General features: G+C 32.6%; 1 protein-coding gene and 1 pseudogene across 9 annotated transcripts in view; both read left to right on the top strand.

Annotated features, from left to right (window-relative positions):
• Positions 1 to 19,994, top strand: part of LOC145292010 (tyrosine-protein phosphatase non-receptor type 4-like) — a 973,203-nt gene that overhangs the window by 402,540 nt on the left and 550,669 nt on the right. For all 9 annotated transcript variants that reach the window (XR_013869534.1, XM_080138005.1, XM_080138003.1 and 6 more), the window contains one exon: positions 4,995 to 5,155. Coding sequence is in view for 8 of the 9 variants with exons in the window: in XM_080138005.1 (XP_079994131.1) it covers positions 4,995 to 5,155 (161 nt within the window). In the remaining variant the exon portion in view is untranslated. The remainder of the gene's footprint in view (positions 1 to 4,994; positions 5,156 to 19,994) is intronic.
• Positions 18,840 to 18,956, top strand: LOC145292456 (5S ribosomal RNA; annotated as a pseudogene).

Raw genomic sequence — 19,994 nt, 5'->3', positions numbered from 1 at the left:
CAAGCACTATGGATTTTAAATAATAGAAAGGTAACTTCTTAGATCCATCCCTTACCCTATCTAGCAATAATTTTAAATCAAAACAAACACTTTATTGCATACACAAAACCTCAAACTACCTGAGGTCAATTATAAACTCTATTGCATCTCAGATTTCTAACAGAATTTTTAAATTTCATTTAAGAGGCAAATATTTTATGAGAACTCTAGATAATATAATTCTGCATTAGAAAATTCAAGACTCCCAATAAGATACTTCTCTCATAGTAATAACAATATGTTCAAACTTAAACCTAATATAACTCATACTGCTGCAATGACTAAAATACTATGTGTGTAAAATATGCAATAATATAAATAAGATGAATATAAGAATCATTGAATAGAAATCTACACTCTGAACAGCAGATTGTAAGAATGGATAATAAATAAATCCAAGAAAAATAGAAGGCACAAGACTATTTGGTTCAATGTACCATTTACGAAAAATGTCCAGAATAACATTCCTAAATGTTTCTTTAAAATTGTTGAAGACAACTTCAAGGTCCCCCATAAATACAGTTGACTTTTTAACAAAATTACTTATTTTCTAACTGCCCTTGGCACTAGATGTGATTGTTTAGACAAAAACTATTGTCCATTAGAAAATTTCTACATGCAGTATAATATGAGCAAAGTATTAACTCAAACAATATAAATAACAATCTCTCCAATAGCAGTAATGATAATGTAACTAATCCTTTTGATAAAAATAATGATACAAACTAAAAGTAATGGAACCATGTCAAATTTTATAAAGTCAAGAATTTCCAAACATAAATATACATTCAATATCCTGGATCTTTTAAATTTGATTACTTTTCTCTCTCTCTCTCTCTCTCTCTCTCTCTCTCTCTCTCTCTCTCTCTCTCTCTCTTTATCTATCTATATAAAATCTTAAAAATATTCCATATGACATTAGATGGCTCATATTTATATAGTTAAAAAAAATTAAAGCTTAGATTGATTTTATAGGTTGTACTATCCATGATTAAATATACTGGTAACATATTGAACAAAAAGGATAAGGTTCTGTCTTCTCTGCATAGTAAATGGTTCCGATACAACTATTATAATATCCCATAGTGATTTGTTGCGGGGTACATATTGAAGACACATATAACGGAGGGACTCTGAACAATGACATTTATATCTGTTTATATCATGACATCTGTTATGATAATTCTTTTATCATATTATTAATTATTATTAATAATGACAAGTTTACAAATATATATGATTCTTTATTCATACGAGCTGGATGATGAGGGATTCAAGCCTTTATAACTACATCGTCTCCTCTTTCCCCCCCTCTTGCCTCCAAGAGGGCATCAGCTCTCACTAAGTTGCTGTCCGACCTGTGATTGTGATTTCCTGACTGCGAACACTCTCTCAATATATTGAGAATCTCCTTTCTCAATGACGTCAGAGGCACGCCTTCGCCACGTGAAGTTTATTCACGTGGAATTTACCTTATGTATGTCCAAACACACTTTTGGCAAACAAAGAATTCCCAATTTTAATTGTTCAATATCTAACATATTTTTAATCATTATTTATAAACTCGAATTGTCCATTCTTTTAACTGAAATATTTAATATCCAGTTCGTTCTAAAAGAATGAACAATTGACTGCATTCCTAAATTAATTATCTATCTCTGACATAAATAATATTTAGCTATTTGTGAGAACAATGACAATCGTTGTGCATTCCTAGGATTTCAATATCAATTATCTTTTAACACTTGCATACCGGGTTCGATTCTAGTTTTTTCCTAATATCATTTTCAAACTTATCTAGTTTTGCTTTCTTACTTACTGGGGTATGTCCCTTTTCATAATAATAGGTCCATATTTCCATTTTCCTTTATGCACTAAAGACTGAATAGTAATTTATCTGAAATTAAATCATAATTTTGAATATAATGTTTTGTATGTGTATCTCCCATATATAAGCAGTTCTAATGATAGTAATTTCTAATCAATGTCATTGGAAAATATTACGATGAGAACTGATAAACAATTCTATGTAGTGTTGTATATGTATGTGTATATTTGTTTATGTCTACAAATGAGTCTATATCCGTATGTATAACTTATAAAATTGGGACTTAACTAATTTGTAAATAAATTTCTTTATCATTCCATCACAAATAATAAAATAATTTATACAAGACTAGTTTCTTTCAAAATTCTTAGCATAAGATATGTGTCTCCTATCACATATAAGTTGCTAAACAAAATTGTGTGTTGGTTTGTAAAGGGATTTTTGAATGTTTTTAGGTGGATTTGTTCTCTAGAGCATGAAATTAGAAGTTTAATTAATGTCATTCCCTATTATCTAATGAGATCAGTTTATATGAAAATTTAATCTATATATCTATAAAAGTGAACGTGTCTGTCTGTCTGTCTGTCTGTGTACATTTCCCTACGCAATAACTCTGTCAATTTTTAGTCTATAGACTCGAAATTTGAAATACCGGGTACTGAGATTTGGGAAAATCGATGTGACGGGTGTCAGCCAGAAATTTGGCTGTTAAGGGGTCAAATTTCAACGATTTGACCTTTAAGAACTCTACCAAACTCCTCCGACAATTTTGGGTCTAGACACTTGAAATTTTAGATTTAGGTTCCTTGAACATGGATCTAACTTAATAAAGTGATTTGAGCCCGAAACAATAAATTTTAAGGGGTCATAATAGGGGTCAAAGTTTTAAAAAATTAACCATTTTTTTTGTTTTTTTGCTTTTTTTGCACAGCATACACCTCCAAACACCCGAGCAATGCCGGGCACCCCTGCTAGTATATATATAAAAGTGAACGTGTGTGTGTGTACATTTCCCTATGAAATAACTCTGTCAATTTTAAGCCTACAGATTCGAAATTTGATATACAGGGTACTGAGATTTGGAAAAATCGACGTGATTGGTTTTCGGACAGAAATTTGTCGATTAAGGGGTTAAAGTTCAACGATTTGACGTTTGAGAACTCTACCAAACTCCTCCGACAATTTAGGGTGTAAACACTTGAAATTTTAGATATAGATTCCTTGAACATTGATCTAACTTAATAACTTGATTTGAGCCCAAAACAATAAATATTAAGGGGTCATAATAGGGGTCAAAGTTAAAAAAATTGACCGTTTTTTTTTTTTTTTTTGCTCAACATAAACCTCCAAACACCCGGGCAACGCCGGACACTCATGCTAGTTAGTTATAAATTTAGGTATATAATGAAGGAGAATTTAGCCTCCTTCATTTTAGGAAGAGTTCCATATTCTAATCAAATCTTTATTTTTTTATTTTTTGAAAATAAATGAATGAATAGTAATCTCCTGCAACGTGAAAATTAATTACTGTTTAAATTACTAAATTTTATTTTTATTTATTTATTATTTTTTTTATAGAAGAAATGAAGCATTATACAGGGTGTCCGTAAAGTTACTATACAAATATAATACAATAAAACAATAAGACTGTATAGTAACTTTACGGACACCCTGTATATTAAAATATAATATTTTATAGAACTTTTTATAAACTAGGACTAAATACATTTTTAAAGAGTGAATCTATCTTATTTGAAAACTTATATACATTGAATTCTTGAATCCAGTTCTTATATCTGGCAATAAAAAAGGAAAAAGTATAGAAAGAAATAAATGACGCTTTTGAATTTTCTTATACTTTTACCATTTCATTGTGAACTTGGTCTTGATAAAGAATTTTTTGTGCTGATGAAAAAATACATGAAAAACTTAAAGTTTTGTTATAATTTTTTAACTAACAAGAAACCGCATACAGAAAGCCATGGCAACAGCATCAATAAGACCTCAAACGAAGCAAGAATTTTTTTCAAAACTCAGAAAAATTCTCAAGAGAAAGTGTACAAGATAATTTGAATTCTTTTTCTCAGAATTCTTTAATCTGTTGAATACGCTAAGAAGTCATATTTGCAGTATATTAAAAAAAAAAAAAAAAAAAAAAAAAAAAAATTGTTTTACCTGGTTAGAAAAAAAAAAGTTTGACTATTAGTTAGGAAAATTCAGATCCATTGAACATGTATACTAATTACATATTAAAAAAAAAAAACAGGATATATTTTGTTTCATGAAACCATTTTTGCTGTTGAAAAAAAAAATATTCGGCAAAAAAAAGTTTACTTTTCCACACAGGTTGGCAACTACTTAGGAAAGAAACAGTAAAAAAGTTTTTCTTTAAAAATTATTCCTTGTTATGGCTGCATTCAAATACATTTGTATCATTCATTTAAAAGTAGTGTCATAATTTTGGCACATTCTCACATTGTAGAAAAGCCAGAAAAAATTCTCTACAAAAACAGAAAACAGATTTACTACAATAAAAACAAACATTGATAAATGTGCAAATTGGAAGTTAACTGTTAACTTTCAATTAGACGCAAGTTGATTTTTCGTATGAAGAGAATGTTTTAACAAATAATGAATGGCATAATGAGTGACCTGAATTAACATATCAATACTATTTTGATAAAAAGTGTAATCATGAACAACACACTAAACATAAAAATTATTTAAACAAGCCATTATTCTTAAAAATGTAAAGAATACGATGAATAATTGATGAATAAATTTTATTTTTAGCAGTTAAATATTTGAGATGAATTAATTAAATATTTTGATTGAATTCATTCTTGAATCCATTCAAATTAAACTCAATTAAATATTTGAGATCAGAATCACACCCTGCAAGGTCTGCAGCAATTGTTTTATATGAATACGGCCAGAACTCCTGTTATGACCCTTCTTGCTAGTACCTCTGTGTCTCTGTCAAAATCATACTCACATCTCAAATTTATCTTGGACACATATATATATATATATATATATATACACACACACACATATATATATATGTAGAAATATCTATATTATTTTCTTATTAGTGTTGTTCATCTTATTTTGTATATACTTTCAGAATGATACAGTGGAGAACTTGATTGGTTTTAATATGGTCAGTTATCGCTCATGCAAGAACCTGTGGAAGTCATGTGTAGAGCATCATACATTTTTCCGGCTCCATGCACCAAATCCTCCATCTAAAAAAATATTTTCATTAGGTTCCAAGTTCAGATACAGGTAAGATTTTGTATATATAAACTTGGGTTTTTCAGAGTCTCATCACTCATATATATTATTATTATAACTAGCAGGACCATAAGAATAGGTTCATAAGAGTAGTGGTTGATGTGCAGAAATCAGAGGCCCACAGTATTAATGCTGGAGTCCCCCAGGGGTCCATCCTGGGCCCAACTCTCTTCCTGATCTACATCAATGATCTCCCAAAACACATACTTAAATCATTCGTTGACATCTATGCTGATGACACGACCATCTATGGCAACATATCAAAGGCCGTAAATGACAAAGTTCTCTCTAATTGTCTCTCCTCTGATCTTGAGCACGTGGTTCAATGGGGGAAGAGGTGGCTGGTCACTTTTAATGCATCCAAAACCAAGCTTCTATCTTTACATCATCAACGCTCTGATCCCCATCTGGCATCAATTGAAATGGATGGCTCTCGTCTGGGAGAGGCTCCATGTTTTGACAAGCTTCTGGGTTTGACCTTTACTCCTGATCTGAAATGGAACACGTACATCAAGTCTGTTGCCAAGGTCGCTGGAAAGATGGTGAGATCCTTCTACCGCTCCAGAAGATATCTCACTACTGATGCAATTCTCTATCTGTATAAAAGCCAAGTACGTCCAAGGATGGAGTACTGCTGCCACATCTGGGCAGGAGCTGCTAAAAACAGCCTATCCTGCCTTGACAGAGTACAAAATAGACTTTGTGGCTTAGTGGGGGATACCCTTTTCTCTACCCTGCAACCTCTCTCCCTCAGAAGAGACGTTGCAAGCCTATCTTTGTTTTATCGCTATTTCCATGGCAGGTGTTCTTCTGAGCTCCAATCCCTCGTCCCCCCTCGCCAATCTTTCACGAGAAACCCCCATCTGGCTGAAACTACTGTCAATAATTTTCCCCACTCTTTTTCTGTGCCTAAATCCAAACGTAGATTCCATGAGCAAAGCTTCTTTCTCAGAACTGCAAGCCAGTGGAACTCTCTGCTGCTTGCCTGTTTCCCACCTGACTACAACTTGGATGTCTTCAAGTACAACATAACCAAACTCCTGACAAACCGCCCCCTTAAGTAAGACACTCTATCAAAACCCCCAATACTAATGATTACTACAATACTATCTCATTGATTACTGTACATGCAATAACCCTGGCTTCCACTGTCTGGCATTTTTTTCCAGTGGCAACTAGTGAAAGTCACTGTCTGTGATTGTTACGGGCGATTAGTGCAGGTTTGGGATGGTAACCTACAGGTACTGGCTGATTAATAAAAGTATTTAATAAATCTTTAGATTGAACAAAAATATTTAATAAATCTTTAGATTGAACAAAAATATTTAATAAATCTTTAGATTGAACAAAAATATTTAATAAATCTTTAGATTGAACAAAAATATTTAATAAATCTTTAGATTGAACAAAAATATTTAATAAATCTTTAGATTGAACAAAAATATTTAATAAATCTTTAGATTGAACACAAATATTTAATAAATCTTTAGATTGAACACAAATATTTAATAAATCTTTAGATTGAACAAAAATATTTAATAAATCTTTAGATTGAACAAAAATATTTTATAAATCTTTAGATTGAACACAAATATTTAATAAATCTTTAGATTGAACACAAATATTTAATAAATCTTTAGATTGAACACAAATATTTAATAAATCTTTAGATTGAACAAAAATATTTAATAAATCTTTAGATTGAACAAAAATATTTAATAAATCTTTAGATTCAACAAAAATATTTAATAAATCTTTAGATTGAACAAAAATATTTAATAAATCTTTAGATTGAACAAAACTATTTAATAAATCTTTAGATTGAACAAAAATATTTAATAAATCTTTAGATTGAACAAAAATATTTAATAAATCTTTAGATTGAACAAAAATATGTCATAAATCTTTAGATTGAACAAAAATATTTAATAAATCTTTAGATTGAACACAAATATTTAATAAATCTTTAGATTGAACAAAAATGTTTAATAAATCTTTAGATTGAACAAAAATGTTTAATAAATCTTTAGATTGAACAAAAATATTTAATAAATCTTTAGATTGAACAAAAATATTTAATAAATCTTTAGATTAAACACAAATATTTAATAAATCTTTAGATTGAACACAAATATTTAATAAATCTTTAGATTGAACAAAAATATTTAATAAATCTTTAGATTAAACACAAATATTTAATAAATCTTTAGATTCAACAAAAATATTTAATAAATCTTTCGATTGAACAAAAATATTTAATAAATCTTTAGATTGAACAAAAATATTTAATAAATCTTTAGATTGAACAAAAATATTTAATAAATCTTTAGATTGAACACAAATATTTAATAAATCTTTAGATTGAACACAAATATTTAATAAATCTTTAGATTGAACAAAAATATTTAATAAATCTTTAGATTGAACAAAAATATTTAATAAATCTTTAGATTAAACACAAATATTTAATAAATCTTTAGATTCAACAAAAATATTTAATAAATCTTTAGATTGAACAAAAATATTTAATAAATCTTTAGATTGAACACAAATATTTAATAAATCTTTAGATTGAACAAAAATATTTAATAAATCTTTAGATTGAACACAAATATTTAATAAATCTTTAGATTGAACAAAAATATTTAATAAATCTTTAGATTGAACAAAAATATGTAATAAATCTTTAGATTGAACAAAAATAGATGTAGATAACTGCCTTCTATCGATGAAAGTATCTTTCAAGTCAGTCAGCGTTTTTCTTTTTAGTATACTGCAAGCAATTTTTTTCTAATATAGTATTCTACAGAATGTAACAGTGGTAAGGAAACAAATATCTGACAAATAAGTGTTTCCATAGCCAATAAAAAGTATGTTGCAACCTACCTCCATATTTTTGTGTTCTGACTTATTTGCAAGTGTTTAATCAGTTCTAAAAAGAAAGTGTTGACATAAGTAACAGGGAAGGGGTCTGTCTAGTTGTGTCTGATTACATTTTATGTTAGTTGCGCAAGGAAAGAGTTATCAATGCATGTTAAAAAGCCAATAATTCCTAAACTTTTTGTTAGAGCTCACCATAGTAGAATTGTTAAGGTTTCAGTATCTAATGTTTTAATTTAATTTTAGCACAAGTGAGTCCTGTAGAGAAGTTAAAAAAAATTTTTTTTTTTTTTTTTAACTTATCTGTTATTAATTTATATTATTTAATTGGAATTCATTATTGAGATGAGTATTATTTATTATTTTTTATTTATTGTGGACTATTATCCTCATTTTTTCTTAGTTGTTTCACGACGTTTCGGCCAACTATTCTCCTGGCTGTCGTCAGATGGTAACCGCGACGGGATATGAACTCTGAATCTCCTGACTGCATCCACTGCTATTATTGCCTTCCATAGTTGTTGTCGTCTCCCCACCTTGATCGCCCTTCGGGGCCTGTGGCGCAGTTGATGGAGATGTTGAATCTCTATCGTTCCAGGTGAGAATTGTCTGGAGATAGCAGTTTCAATCCTACCCAAAGCCGGCCAGAGGCTTACTTGGCCAAAACGTGGTGAGACGACAACAACTATGGAAGGCAGTAATTGCAGTGAATGTAGTCAAGAGATTCAGAGTTCATATCTGTCGTGGTTACCACCTGATGAAGGCCAGAGGAATAGTTGGCCGAAACGTCATGAAACAACTAAGAATAAAATTAATGTTATTAATTTGTTAGGTGAAAGTATGCAATAGTTGCAAAACAATAAACCCTCTTCACATTTGTAACAGGTTTCTAACTAAGTTGTTCCTAACATGGGTTGGGTGGGAGTGTTTATACTATACATCAACAAATATACCCATCTCAGACACAATTTCATCAAGGAGGTACTTTATGGATATCAGGAATAATAAAGGTCCAAGGAAAATTTTCTGGTTCGCAACCACATTAATATCATGTTGTTTGAATGTAGTCATTGAGAACAACTTGGATTTTTCTCCTGTCTAAGAAAAATGTGATATTAAATATTTGTCCAGTAATACGGGTACCATATAATTTTCATGAGAAAACTTTCATACCCAACTTTGTGTAAGGCTTTAGGTATATCAAGAGCTACCGCTCTAGCTCCACCTGCCTTATTCAGAGCATGATATATTACATTGAGAGCTGATCGTTAGGATATCCTCTCGGTCAGAAAGAAGGTTAGCATTTATAAAATGGTGAATTATTGCTAGATTGATTGATGATGAAAAGATTTTATCAAAAAGGAGGAGATTATAGGGATGATAATTGAGTTGATCAGATTTTTTCAATAGAATTTTTGAATACTAGTACCACCGAGACAATTTTTCAGCTATCAGGAAACAAGATCCAACAAGACATTTGTTGTAGAGTTTGAAGAGAACAGGAGAGATTTCTTTATTAATAAAGCAAGGATAAGATCAGGCCCACAGACCTTGGAGGTATTTAGGTTTTTAAAGGTATACCGGACATGAAAATGTGTCATTTTCAAATCATCAAGTGTGGTTTGTGAAGTCTAAGGTAGAGTTAGAGATGAACTATAGAGCAAGCAGCTCAGCTTTCTCTGTTGCCATGCAGTCGAGATCATGATTGTTGGATAATTGGGGAATTGTTGATTGCCCATTATTCACCACACTATTATAAATTTTACAGAAATCGCGAGTTTCTAATGAGGCTGACAACAGAAGTAGCAGTTCTCATTAGAAAAGAACTAAATCCACTTAAAACCCCATAAAAATTCTCATCATTGAGAAATAAACCCTAACCCTCAAAAGCACAGCCAGAACAACAACACCATTTACTTTGCGATCCAGCAGGACCAGCTGTGCTCATGGCAATTCAATATGAATTTAATTTAAACCCAGGATTGACTTTGTTTGATAAGTCCTCTACTTATCTTTCACTCCCAGCAGGTAATAAAGTAAAAAACCCTAACCCAGTCCCTCACTGAATCTTGATTCTTCCTCTTCACTATCGACAAGTACACTACTGCCAACACCTGTACCTACATCAATACATCAGGAATTGCCGGAACTGGATAATGAGTAGTTGACAATGGAAGAAGAACTCTATAAGACCATTGAGGAGATCCAAAAGACGGGGCTGGAGGAAAGACCTAGGCTGCCATAAGTACAATCAACTAGAGCTACTTGGGCAGCAATAAGAAGGGTGAATGTGTAGCAGACGCAAATAGACCTCTTCTTGCACATATTCCTTCCTGATTGAGTGATGTGGCCATACACTGGCCAATCAGAGGAGTAGCGCATGAATATTTTTAACCCCCAAGGACCTGACAGCTTCCGGTCCTAAGAAGAAAAAACTCTCTCTTACTCCACCAGCTTTCGAAGGGACTAGACCTTTCGCTTCTCTGCTCCTACTAGGTATCTGACGACAGCCACCGGCTGTAACTACCTAGTAAGCAGTGAAGTCCCAAACCTTCCTTCCTTCTTTTCCTCCTTCGAGTTTAATACCTTTTTGAATAAACCTTTTCCTTGTTAAGTTTAAGAAGTGGTTTGTTGTTTGTTCGGAAAATTGTGTTAAATTATTTTATTAGGGAGTGCCTTAAAAGCACCAAATATTAATCCCTAAAAATGTTGCTCTCCAGAGGCTTGTGCTATATAATATATTCCTTATGAAGTCAAACTAGATATCTTATGCTGCATGGCTTTATATTGTTAAAAAAAAAAAAAAAACAGTCCTTAATTTCCAACAGCAAAAATACGGTGAGTCCGAGGCAAAAAAGAAAACACTATGCTGGAAACGACAGCTCCAAAATCAGCTACACCTATGCAGAAGAGCATTGTCTCAAATAAAACAATTCCTTCTCGCCTCTGTAGTGCATGAACAGCTAAAAAACGCAATCTGCAGGCTTAGTGAAAAATATGGCATAAGAGTAGGAAGCTGAAGAATGTAGCCAGGGAACTTGAAGGCAAAATTCCAGCACTTGCCAAAAGAATAAAGAAAACAAGAATAGGGAAAAAACTGAAAATAAAATGTTCAAGCAAAATGCTTGCCTAAATTAAAAAAAATGCTTGCCTAAATTTAAATTAATACGGGATACAATAATGGTAAATAAGCCAGCCAACATGCAAGAGCTGGAGGATTATTGGAAGCTTCTGTTTGAAATTGAAGTAGCATAGAATGAAGAGACCCAATGGATCCAAGATGTTGCAAAAGTAATGAGAATAAACCAGAAATGCCAGAGATAACAGCTGGTATGATAAAAAAAAAGTTAAATGGGTTTCAGAACTACAAAAAATCCTGGCATTGGCAACCTACCAAATTTTTGGCTTTAACGACTAAAATCATTGCATGGTCAATATAGCAATTGCTTCAACAGAATATTGAGGGGTGAAGAGACTACACAAGCATGGCTTTTTAAAAGGTGATACAGCCCTCATACCGAAAACAAATAAAACACAACATAAGTATAAACCCATCTGCTGTCTCGCTACTGCTTACAAACTCTTCATTCGTAGACAACATCTGTCAACATCTCTTCTCTGGAGGATACTTAGAAAAAACAGCAATGCCTAGATTTGTATAAAATCCATCCAGTAATCAAAGAGATCATACAGGCTCTACATATAAAAACAAGGCAAACTACTATGACATTAAGCCACACTAACGGAACTGAAAAAATCCATAACATCAAAATCAGAAGAGGAATCTTCAAGGAGATAGCCTATCTCCTTGACCTTTCTGCCTGACAGTAGATCTGTTAAGCAAGTTACTCAACAAAAACCAAAGTGCCTACAATTTGAGTCTTCAGAGATATTGGAATCAAGTTTGGTTTGTGTCAATGGCTCCATTAAAGCTGGGAAGAAGGGCCAATCGGAAAATATATAGCTTAATGAAGATACTGACATCAAGTACGTAGAAGAGCAGGAAAAATACAAATTCGTTGGCATAGTCGAGAATGATTTAATTCCGCATGTCAAGATGAGAGAAAAAAATGACAAAGAATATATATTTGCTGTGTAATGAAAATATGTAGAACAAAACTTGCAAACAATAAAAAGATCACTGCCATTAACCAACTAGCCATGTCTTTTGTGATAACATACACTTTGGCATTGTCAAAAGGACATAAACAGACTGGACACTAAAGCATGGAAAATGCTGTCACTGTATAGAATAACCAAACCAGTATCTGCCTAGGCTGTATCTGCTCAGAGGAGCAGGAGGTATGGGTCTCTCAGAGATCAACCATCAGCGACTATTGTGAGCACTAGACAATATCTGATGAGCTCTCAAAATGGTGCACGAACATCATGAAACTAAAGTCAACAGAACAACCTCCATCATGAAACTGGGCAAACATTTTAGACACAACTGTCTTACAAATGAGACCGAATCAGAAAACAAGTCTGCTACAGAAATAGCCCCAAAAAGTCACCAAAAATACACAAAGAACTTTCTATTGAAAAAAAACTCAAAGAATGGGCCAAACAAGTGTGCCAAATATTTTATGGATGAATTCACCCAGGATATAGATAGATATATTATCCAGATAAAGAAGGCTTCATAGACTGGCCGAAAAAAGGATTGCTCCACTAAAATTGAGAAAATTATAATGGCTGTCCAAGATCAAGACTTGATGGCCAATGCTTTTAAGAAAATAAGTGGTCTAAGGAATGAGAAGTGCAGGTTCTGCTATATAGAAGTAGAGAGTGTTAACCATCTGACATCCAACTGTAAGGTTCTGCTGGGGAATGGCTATTATATGACCCGGCACAATGGAGTGTGTAAACATCTCCACTAAACGATCTGTAAAAAGTTGAATATCGAATGCAACAGCAAATCCTGCAAACATATTCCAGGAAGAACAGTCGGAAATAAATCATCCACTATGACTATCCAATTGCTACAGCTACGTACCTAGAAAACGGAGCCATAAAACCTGACATAGTGATAGAAGTTAGTGTTCACAATGATGTTAAACAGAGTTAAGAGGGAAAACATAACAAAATACTGAAGTCTTGTGTATGGCATGAAAAGAAACTGGAATCTTAAGATCCCTATGATTAGTTATTATAGAAGCCACTGAACTCATAAAAAAGAATTTCAAAAACTACCTGGCAAATATACACGGTGAACAAAGTGCAAGAAAGATTCAAACAATTGTACTGAAAGGGACGGTCAGAATCTTAAAAAGATCTCTCAGTTGGAATATCTGAGTTAGTAGGTGAATGCTTAGCATTCAGTAGGATGCTCCATACCCAGCTTGAACAAACTGATAAGAAAAAAATCAGAGTAAGGAAAATAACTCTGTAAAAAAAAAAAAAAAAAATCTGTTACATTCCTTTATGTGATAACATTAAAAGATGTTTGTTCATCTTGATAACATTAAATGATACAAATGGTCATTTCACCTCCAAATGATGAATCATTTTTTATTTTTTTATTTTACATATTATACATCTGAGTGTTTATTATGTATTGCTTTTAAGTTTTAGTTGGACATACAGACAGAAATTTATATAATAGATAGTGCAATATTGTCTGAGGATCTAATTTAAATTTGATGATTTTTTTTATGTGATTGATCTTGTAACAAGACATGAAGAAAAAATCTGTAACATTTTTAGACAAATAAGGCAATAACTAAATATCCTAATATTATTCTCACAAGATCCTGATATTCATAAACGACCTCCCTGATAATATTGTTTCGGAGATGGGTATATTTGCCGATGACACCACTCTCTATAACAGATATGAGGGGAAAACAAATGAACACATATCCAAGAAAATGGCAGAAACACTAGAGGATGACCTCCAATCCGTAGTGGAATGGGGACAAAAATGGTTGGTCTCATTCAATGCTGCTAAGACTAAGCTTGTTTCCTTTAATAACTACAAGAAACCTTCTCTACCACCAATAGCAATGGCCAAGAACACATTGCCTGAAAGTACTTCTTTTAAACTCCTCGGCCTAACGTTTACAGGGAATATGAACTGGAATAGATACATTGAGAGCATTGCCAAGGCTGCTGCAAGGAAGGTTGGCTCCCTCTACTGTGCTAGAAAACTACTTACGCCTGCCAGTATCCTATACCTCTATAAGGCAACCATTCGCCCATGTATGGAGTACTGTTGTCACATCTGGGCTGGTGCATCTGCTGCTTGTCTCTCGCTCCTGGACAGGGTTCAAAAAAGTTGCCAACCTGATAGGTCCTGAACTGTCATCTAGGCTTCAACCTCTGTCCCATCGACGAGATGTTGCATCCCTCTGCCTGTTCTACAAATACTTTAATGGTGAATGCTCTGACGAACTGCAAACACTTGTACCTCCCCGACGTAACTACCCCCGACAAACCCGACAAGCTACTAAGTCTCATCCCTTTACAGTGGAGATCCCTAGGTGCAAGAAAGCCTTTTACTCCAATAGTTTCTTCCCCAGAACTGCGGGTCTTTGGAACTCCCTTCCGGGATTCTGCTTTCCCAACTGCAATGATATGCAGAAGTTCAAGTGTAATGTTAACAAACCTCTTTCTACTCTTCTCCCTTCATAATGACCCCGCTAATTAATTCCCTAATAGTAGCCCCCTGCTTCAAAGTGGCACTGTGCCTTGTTTGGGGTGAAAATTGAATAAAAAAAATAAAAAATAAAAAAAATTTTAATCAATGTTGCTTCTGACCTTATTTTGGTACAGAGTTTCAAACGGAACCTTTTATTTCATCATCAGAGACTGCTGTCATCCCAGAAATCATTACTGGGTAGAAATTTTAAATAATTCATAATTGTATTCTTAGTATCTCCTGCACTGAGTATTGAACCTTCGACCTCCAGAAGACTGTAACTTGGAAATAATTATTACTTAGCACTTCATCTGTTGGCCATGGGTACTAAAAATAGAAATATGAATTACAAGAGTAGTTCTAAAAGTAAAGCCTTCTGTTTTTTTTTACTCCAATCGTTAAAGAGCTATGAAGACGTTATATTAAAATGAGCAACCTTTTGTGCTCCAGAATTTATTTTTCTACATAGTCGCCACCATTCTCAATGTACTTTTGCAAGGAATTCAGTAACACATCTCTACTTCTAATGCATATCCATGACAAGGGTTGCTTTCTTATGCCAATATCTGCAACAGAGAAGTGAAACTTTCAGGTCATAAATGCAGAAGTTCAGTCATAACAATGCAATTTGTAATCCCCTGTGATCCATTCAGGTGGAATTAAAAAATAGGAGTCATTACCTCTGGAATGCCTCTTATAATTCTACCCAATTGTGGCCAACAGAATGAGAGCAGTCACCACCCCTGTGGATTAAATAAAGGATTTCTTAGTTTGACATAAAAATTGTTCAGTTTGACAACACATCTGAAGAAGGTTGGAGGTTACATCGATTGAAATGTAAGATTAACATTTAACATGGAAACAGTAGTCTGGATAATATTAATCTAAAAAATTCCAAAGTATATATATTTATGCTTTGCGATTTAATCATAAGGAAATATTAAAACTTAAAGAACATACTAAAGCTGGAAATGAATCGGTCATATTTTGAAGTCATTAATTGTACATGTTTATTTAATTTATTTATCTATATTGTTTATCTAAAGTCAAACTGTTGACATGGAAATGGAAGATGTCTGCTTTTGTTCAGATATATATAAATGTATATAAATGACTTGATTATTTTATCTGAGTGAACTTCATCAGCATGTTGGGTATTTTGAATTATTGCTGTATTATTTAGTGTTTTCTCATTGTTCTTTTTTGTCCTTCTTTTATGAAGCTATTTCATTTCATGTTGATGTTTCAAGTATCTTGCATTGAACGATAGTGTTGCTCTGAGTAATATAATAACTAAATTAAGTTAGTATTTGGTTACATGAGAAATGGTATTTTCTTTTTTTAAATCTCCAAACGGTTACATATTTTACAACTGATTATCTCCCATTTCTACTTCACAATTTAGATTTGTCCCGTGTTTATGTTTCCCGACTGATGCAATTGAATTCCTTTTTATATTTTGTCCTATTTCACAGTGGTAAAAGTCATTTTACAAGTTCTAAGTCAGCAATGTTCAGAATTAGTTGGTATCTTTAGGATTTAAACTCGATGGAGATCATCTAGAATAGTATCACTGTTACTAGAAAAGTAGGAGAGTGGAATGCTTCCATATAGTTGAATAGTAGTTGAATTGTTTTCTTTTTTAATTGCCTTCTATTATAACATTAAACATATATGCGTGTGTGTTTTCTTGTGTTTCAATTTACTTTCTATCTCTCTCTCTCTCTCTATATATATATATTAGTTGCTATAGTTATTATTAGATGAAAATGCTCAATATCAGTGACAGAACATATATGAATTGCGCAAGGTAGTAGCTATATCAAATTGTATTTGTTTAAAGATCTTTAATTTTTTTTCTAGTGTTTTCTCTTAATATTTCCCCAGTATAATTAGCTAATTATTACTACATAGACCTATAGTACTCTTATTTATAAGTTCTAATGTTATGATGTGTATCATTATCAATTCCATATGCTTAGCTCATCGTTGTTATCATGAGTTTAACATGCTCTCATATATTTGTGGGTTTAAAAAATTTGAGCACAAATGGTAATTAGTAAAAACCTGAAGAGAGTGCTCAATACTATTGCAGAGCAAATACGTGTTTTATTTTTTTATTACCGTTTTATCTGTTTAGTTACACATGTTTCGGTTGCCAAACCATATCTACGATCCAGCAACCTCGTCAGACCTTACAGAAATGGTTATTATTATTTGGAAGAACGATTTTAGGGGAAGTATTTATCAGATGTACCCCGTTCCCTCCTAATATTCTGTCACTTTTAGTATTCCACTTATCCTTTATTTCTATACATTCTCTGATATACTCTCTTCCCTCCCACACCCCTATACCATACTTTCTCTTTCTTCTATATATATATATCCAACTACCTTACACCCGCTATTCATTCCTCCACTTATCCTTTAACATTTACACATTCATCCATACATGGATCCAACTATCCCCCATTCACTTACTAAACATTAAAACTCTCCACATATGTGTGTGTGCATATATTGGAATCTGCATTAATATTTGTATGTATATATATGTGCTTTTATATGGGTATGTCTCAAATACTATTATCTTTAATCCACCTATTTACTTACTCATTTATATGCACGTATATGTATCTTTGTATGTATGTGTATGTGCGAGCGTGAATGGGTGTTCATATGTATTTATATGTGTGTTTGTATATGTGTATATACTCGTGGGTTGTGTATATATGTATGGGTATATGTCTGTATTTATATCTGTATACATGTATGCGTGTATATGGTTGCATTTATGTATATGTATGTGGGTATATCTATATCTGGATATATATGCGTGTATGTGTTTGTATGTGTGCATATATGTACATATATCTATATTTGCAATACACTGGACACTGAAAATAAATGGAGACAAAACCATTGCACAAAACACCACCAACGCCCTATATATATAAACTTAACAGAACTACAAGAACCCCTGACTCATAACTTAACCACCACTTTCATAACTTTTTAACTTTCAGGCCCCCTATATCAGTCCAACCACATTTAAACTCCCAAACATCCTACTAACCATATAACTATAAATATAGCACAACATAATTGTGAATACTCTAGCCTAATTAATAAATCTTACTACTTACATTCATATCTCCGATGCATATAATTTTAACCACTATATACACAAAACTACTTAAAGAATTATAATTGATCCCTAAACCTATTTACACCTTCACTGCATTTAATTTACAATCATCATTCTTTCTTCCCTTCCTCCTATTATCTCTATCATTTTTACTTTTTAGTTTATTCTATTTCTATTTTATTTTTATCTTTGTTTATTTGGATCCCTATATATATATATATATATATATATATATATATATAATTTTTTTCACCTATGTAACGATTTACAATCAACTCAGTACTCCCATGTGTGTGTAGTCCTGTACCTGTATTGCCTGTACTCTGTGTGGGTATATGTGTGTATGTGCAAACTTATACCAATGCCTAACCCTGTTACATCTGACCCCTAATATCAGACACCCCGAACTAGTATATTAAACCATATAATCTCCGCCCCCCATCTATCTCTTCCAGAATCTAAACCTACCTAAACATTAGGACCTACAAGCCACTATAACCTAACCCCTACCTAATGAGCAAGGCAACTCCATGCAGATCCCCAAATATTAAACCAACAATATGTATTGAAACATATTTTACCTCACCTTATTAATTATACCCATTTATTTATCCTAATTTTACTTTATTTATTTAGTATAAGTATACACATGTCTATGTATATATGTGTATGTCTGTGTGTATATATATATATATATATAACTACTTAATTTACTCACATAAAATTAATATACGAAAGTATAAATTTATGCGTAAACTTTAAGTATTTACTTCAAAAGTGCTCAATACGTAGGTAGAGCTAGTTAGTAAGTTATAAAATATATATGGCGATTAAGCTACACTGAATATTCCGCGTTTCATCCACTCTAGGACTCTTCAGGCTGATGTGCCTAAGCCTGAAGAGTCCTAGAGTGGATGAAACGTGGAATATTCAGTGTAGCTTAATCGCCATATATATTTTTATAACTTACTATATATATATATATATATATATATATATATATATATATATACGGCATAATCACGTTGACACACTGGTTCTCGTCAGATCACCGAAGTTAAGCAACGTTGAGCCTGGCTAATACCAGATGGGTGACCATTTGGGAATTCTAGGCGCTGTATGTGCTCTCCGCTTATCTTGGCATTGTTTCCAGTCGTCTTGTACCTCAACTTGCCACTGGTATGCAACAATGTTGACTCAGGAGAGGCGTGGTTGGAGATTGCGCAACTCTTGCCACACAAATTTCACGCGCAGGCACCCTTACAGTGGGTATCCATAGTCTGTCAAGACTGAAGGAAGCCTTTGTGTGTATGTATATGTGTATATATATATATGCATGTGTGTTTGCATATGTATTCATTTATAACTCCCTAAAGACCGTTCATAGTCAATAAATTCAAATGAATAAATGGACTTAAGTTCGATGTAACTCAACCTAACTTTGAGAAGACGCATCGTGGCTGCTACAAACAATCTGAAATGAACCCATAACATGTCAAACGCATATGACACGTATGCATATCCTCTCTCTCTCTCTCTCTCATCTACTTCAATATTCCGGTATCTGGTTGAACAACTAAAACTCACCAAACCACCATCACCTTATATTATCTATTAAATCTTAAAACTTAAAATTGAAATTACTCCCCCTCCTCTTCTTACCCCTCCCTTTATCTCCCTCTCTCCCCCCTCCCTATATCTCTATATTTCTATCCACACCTAGTTGAATTTCCTACCCCCCCACACACACAACAATCTAATGTTCTTTAAACCTCAAAACTTAACTATTGTCGATCTCCGACCCCTCCCCTCCTTATTATTCCCCCTTTTTTTTCCTCGTACTTTCTCTAAAATCGTTCTTCCAAATAATAACCATTTTGTAATGTCTGACAAGGTTGCTAGATCGTAGATATGGTTCGGCAACCGAAACATGTGTAACTAAACAGATAAAATGATAATAAAAAAATAAAACATATATATATATATATATATATATATATATATATATAGTATTACAAGTGTATGCTGTATTTTCGTGAACATCGGCAATATTGCATACCTTATGAAGTCATATCTTTTTTTATTTGTGGGTCAATTTTTAAAAGAATTATATTGATTAAAAGAGAATAAAATAAGCATTCCAATGATGTGAATTTATTCTT

This window comes from Euprymna scolopes, chromosome 13, assembly GCF_053919585.1.
Source record: "Euprymna scolopes isolate OS-2025 chromosome 13, ASM5391958v1, whole genome shotgun sequence".
NCBI lineage: Eukaryota > Metazoa > Mollusca > Cephalopoda > Sepiida > Sepiolidae > Euprymna > Euprymna scolopes.
The sequence above is the reverse complement of the archived record's forward strand: the minus strand, read 5'-3'. Positions and strand labels throughout refer to the sequence as shown.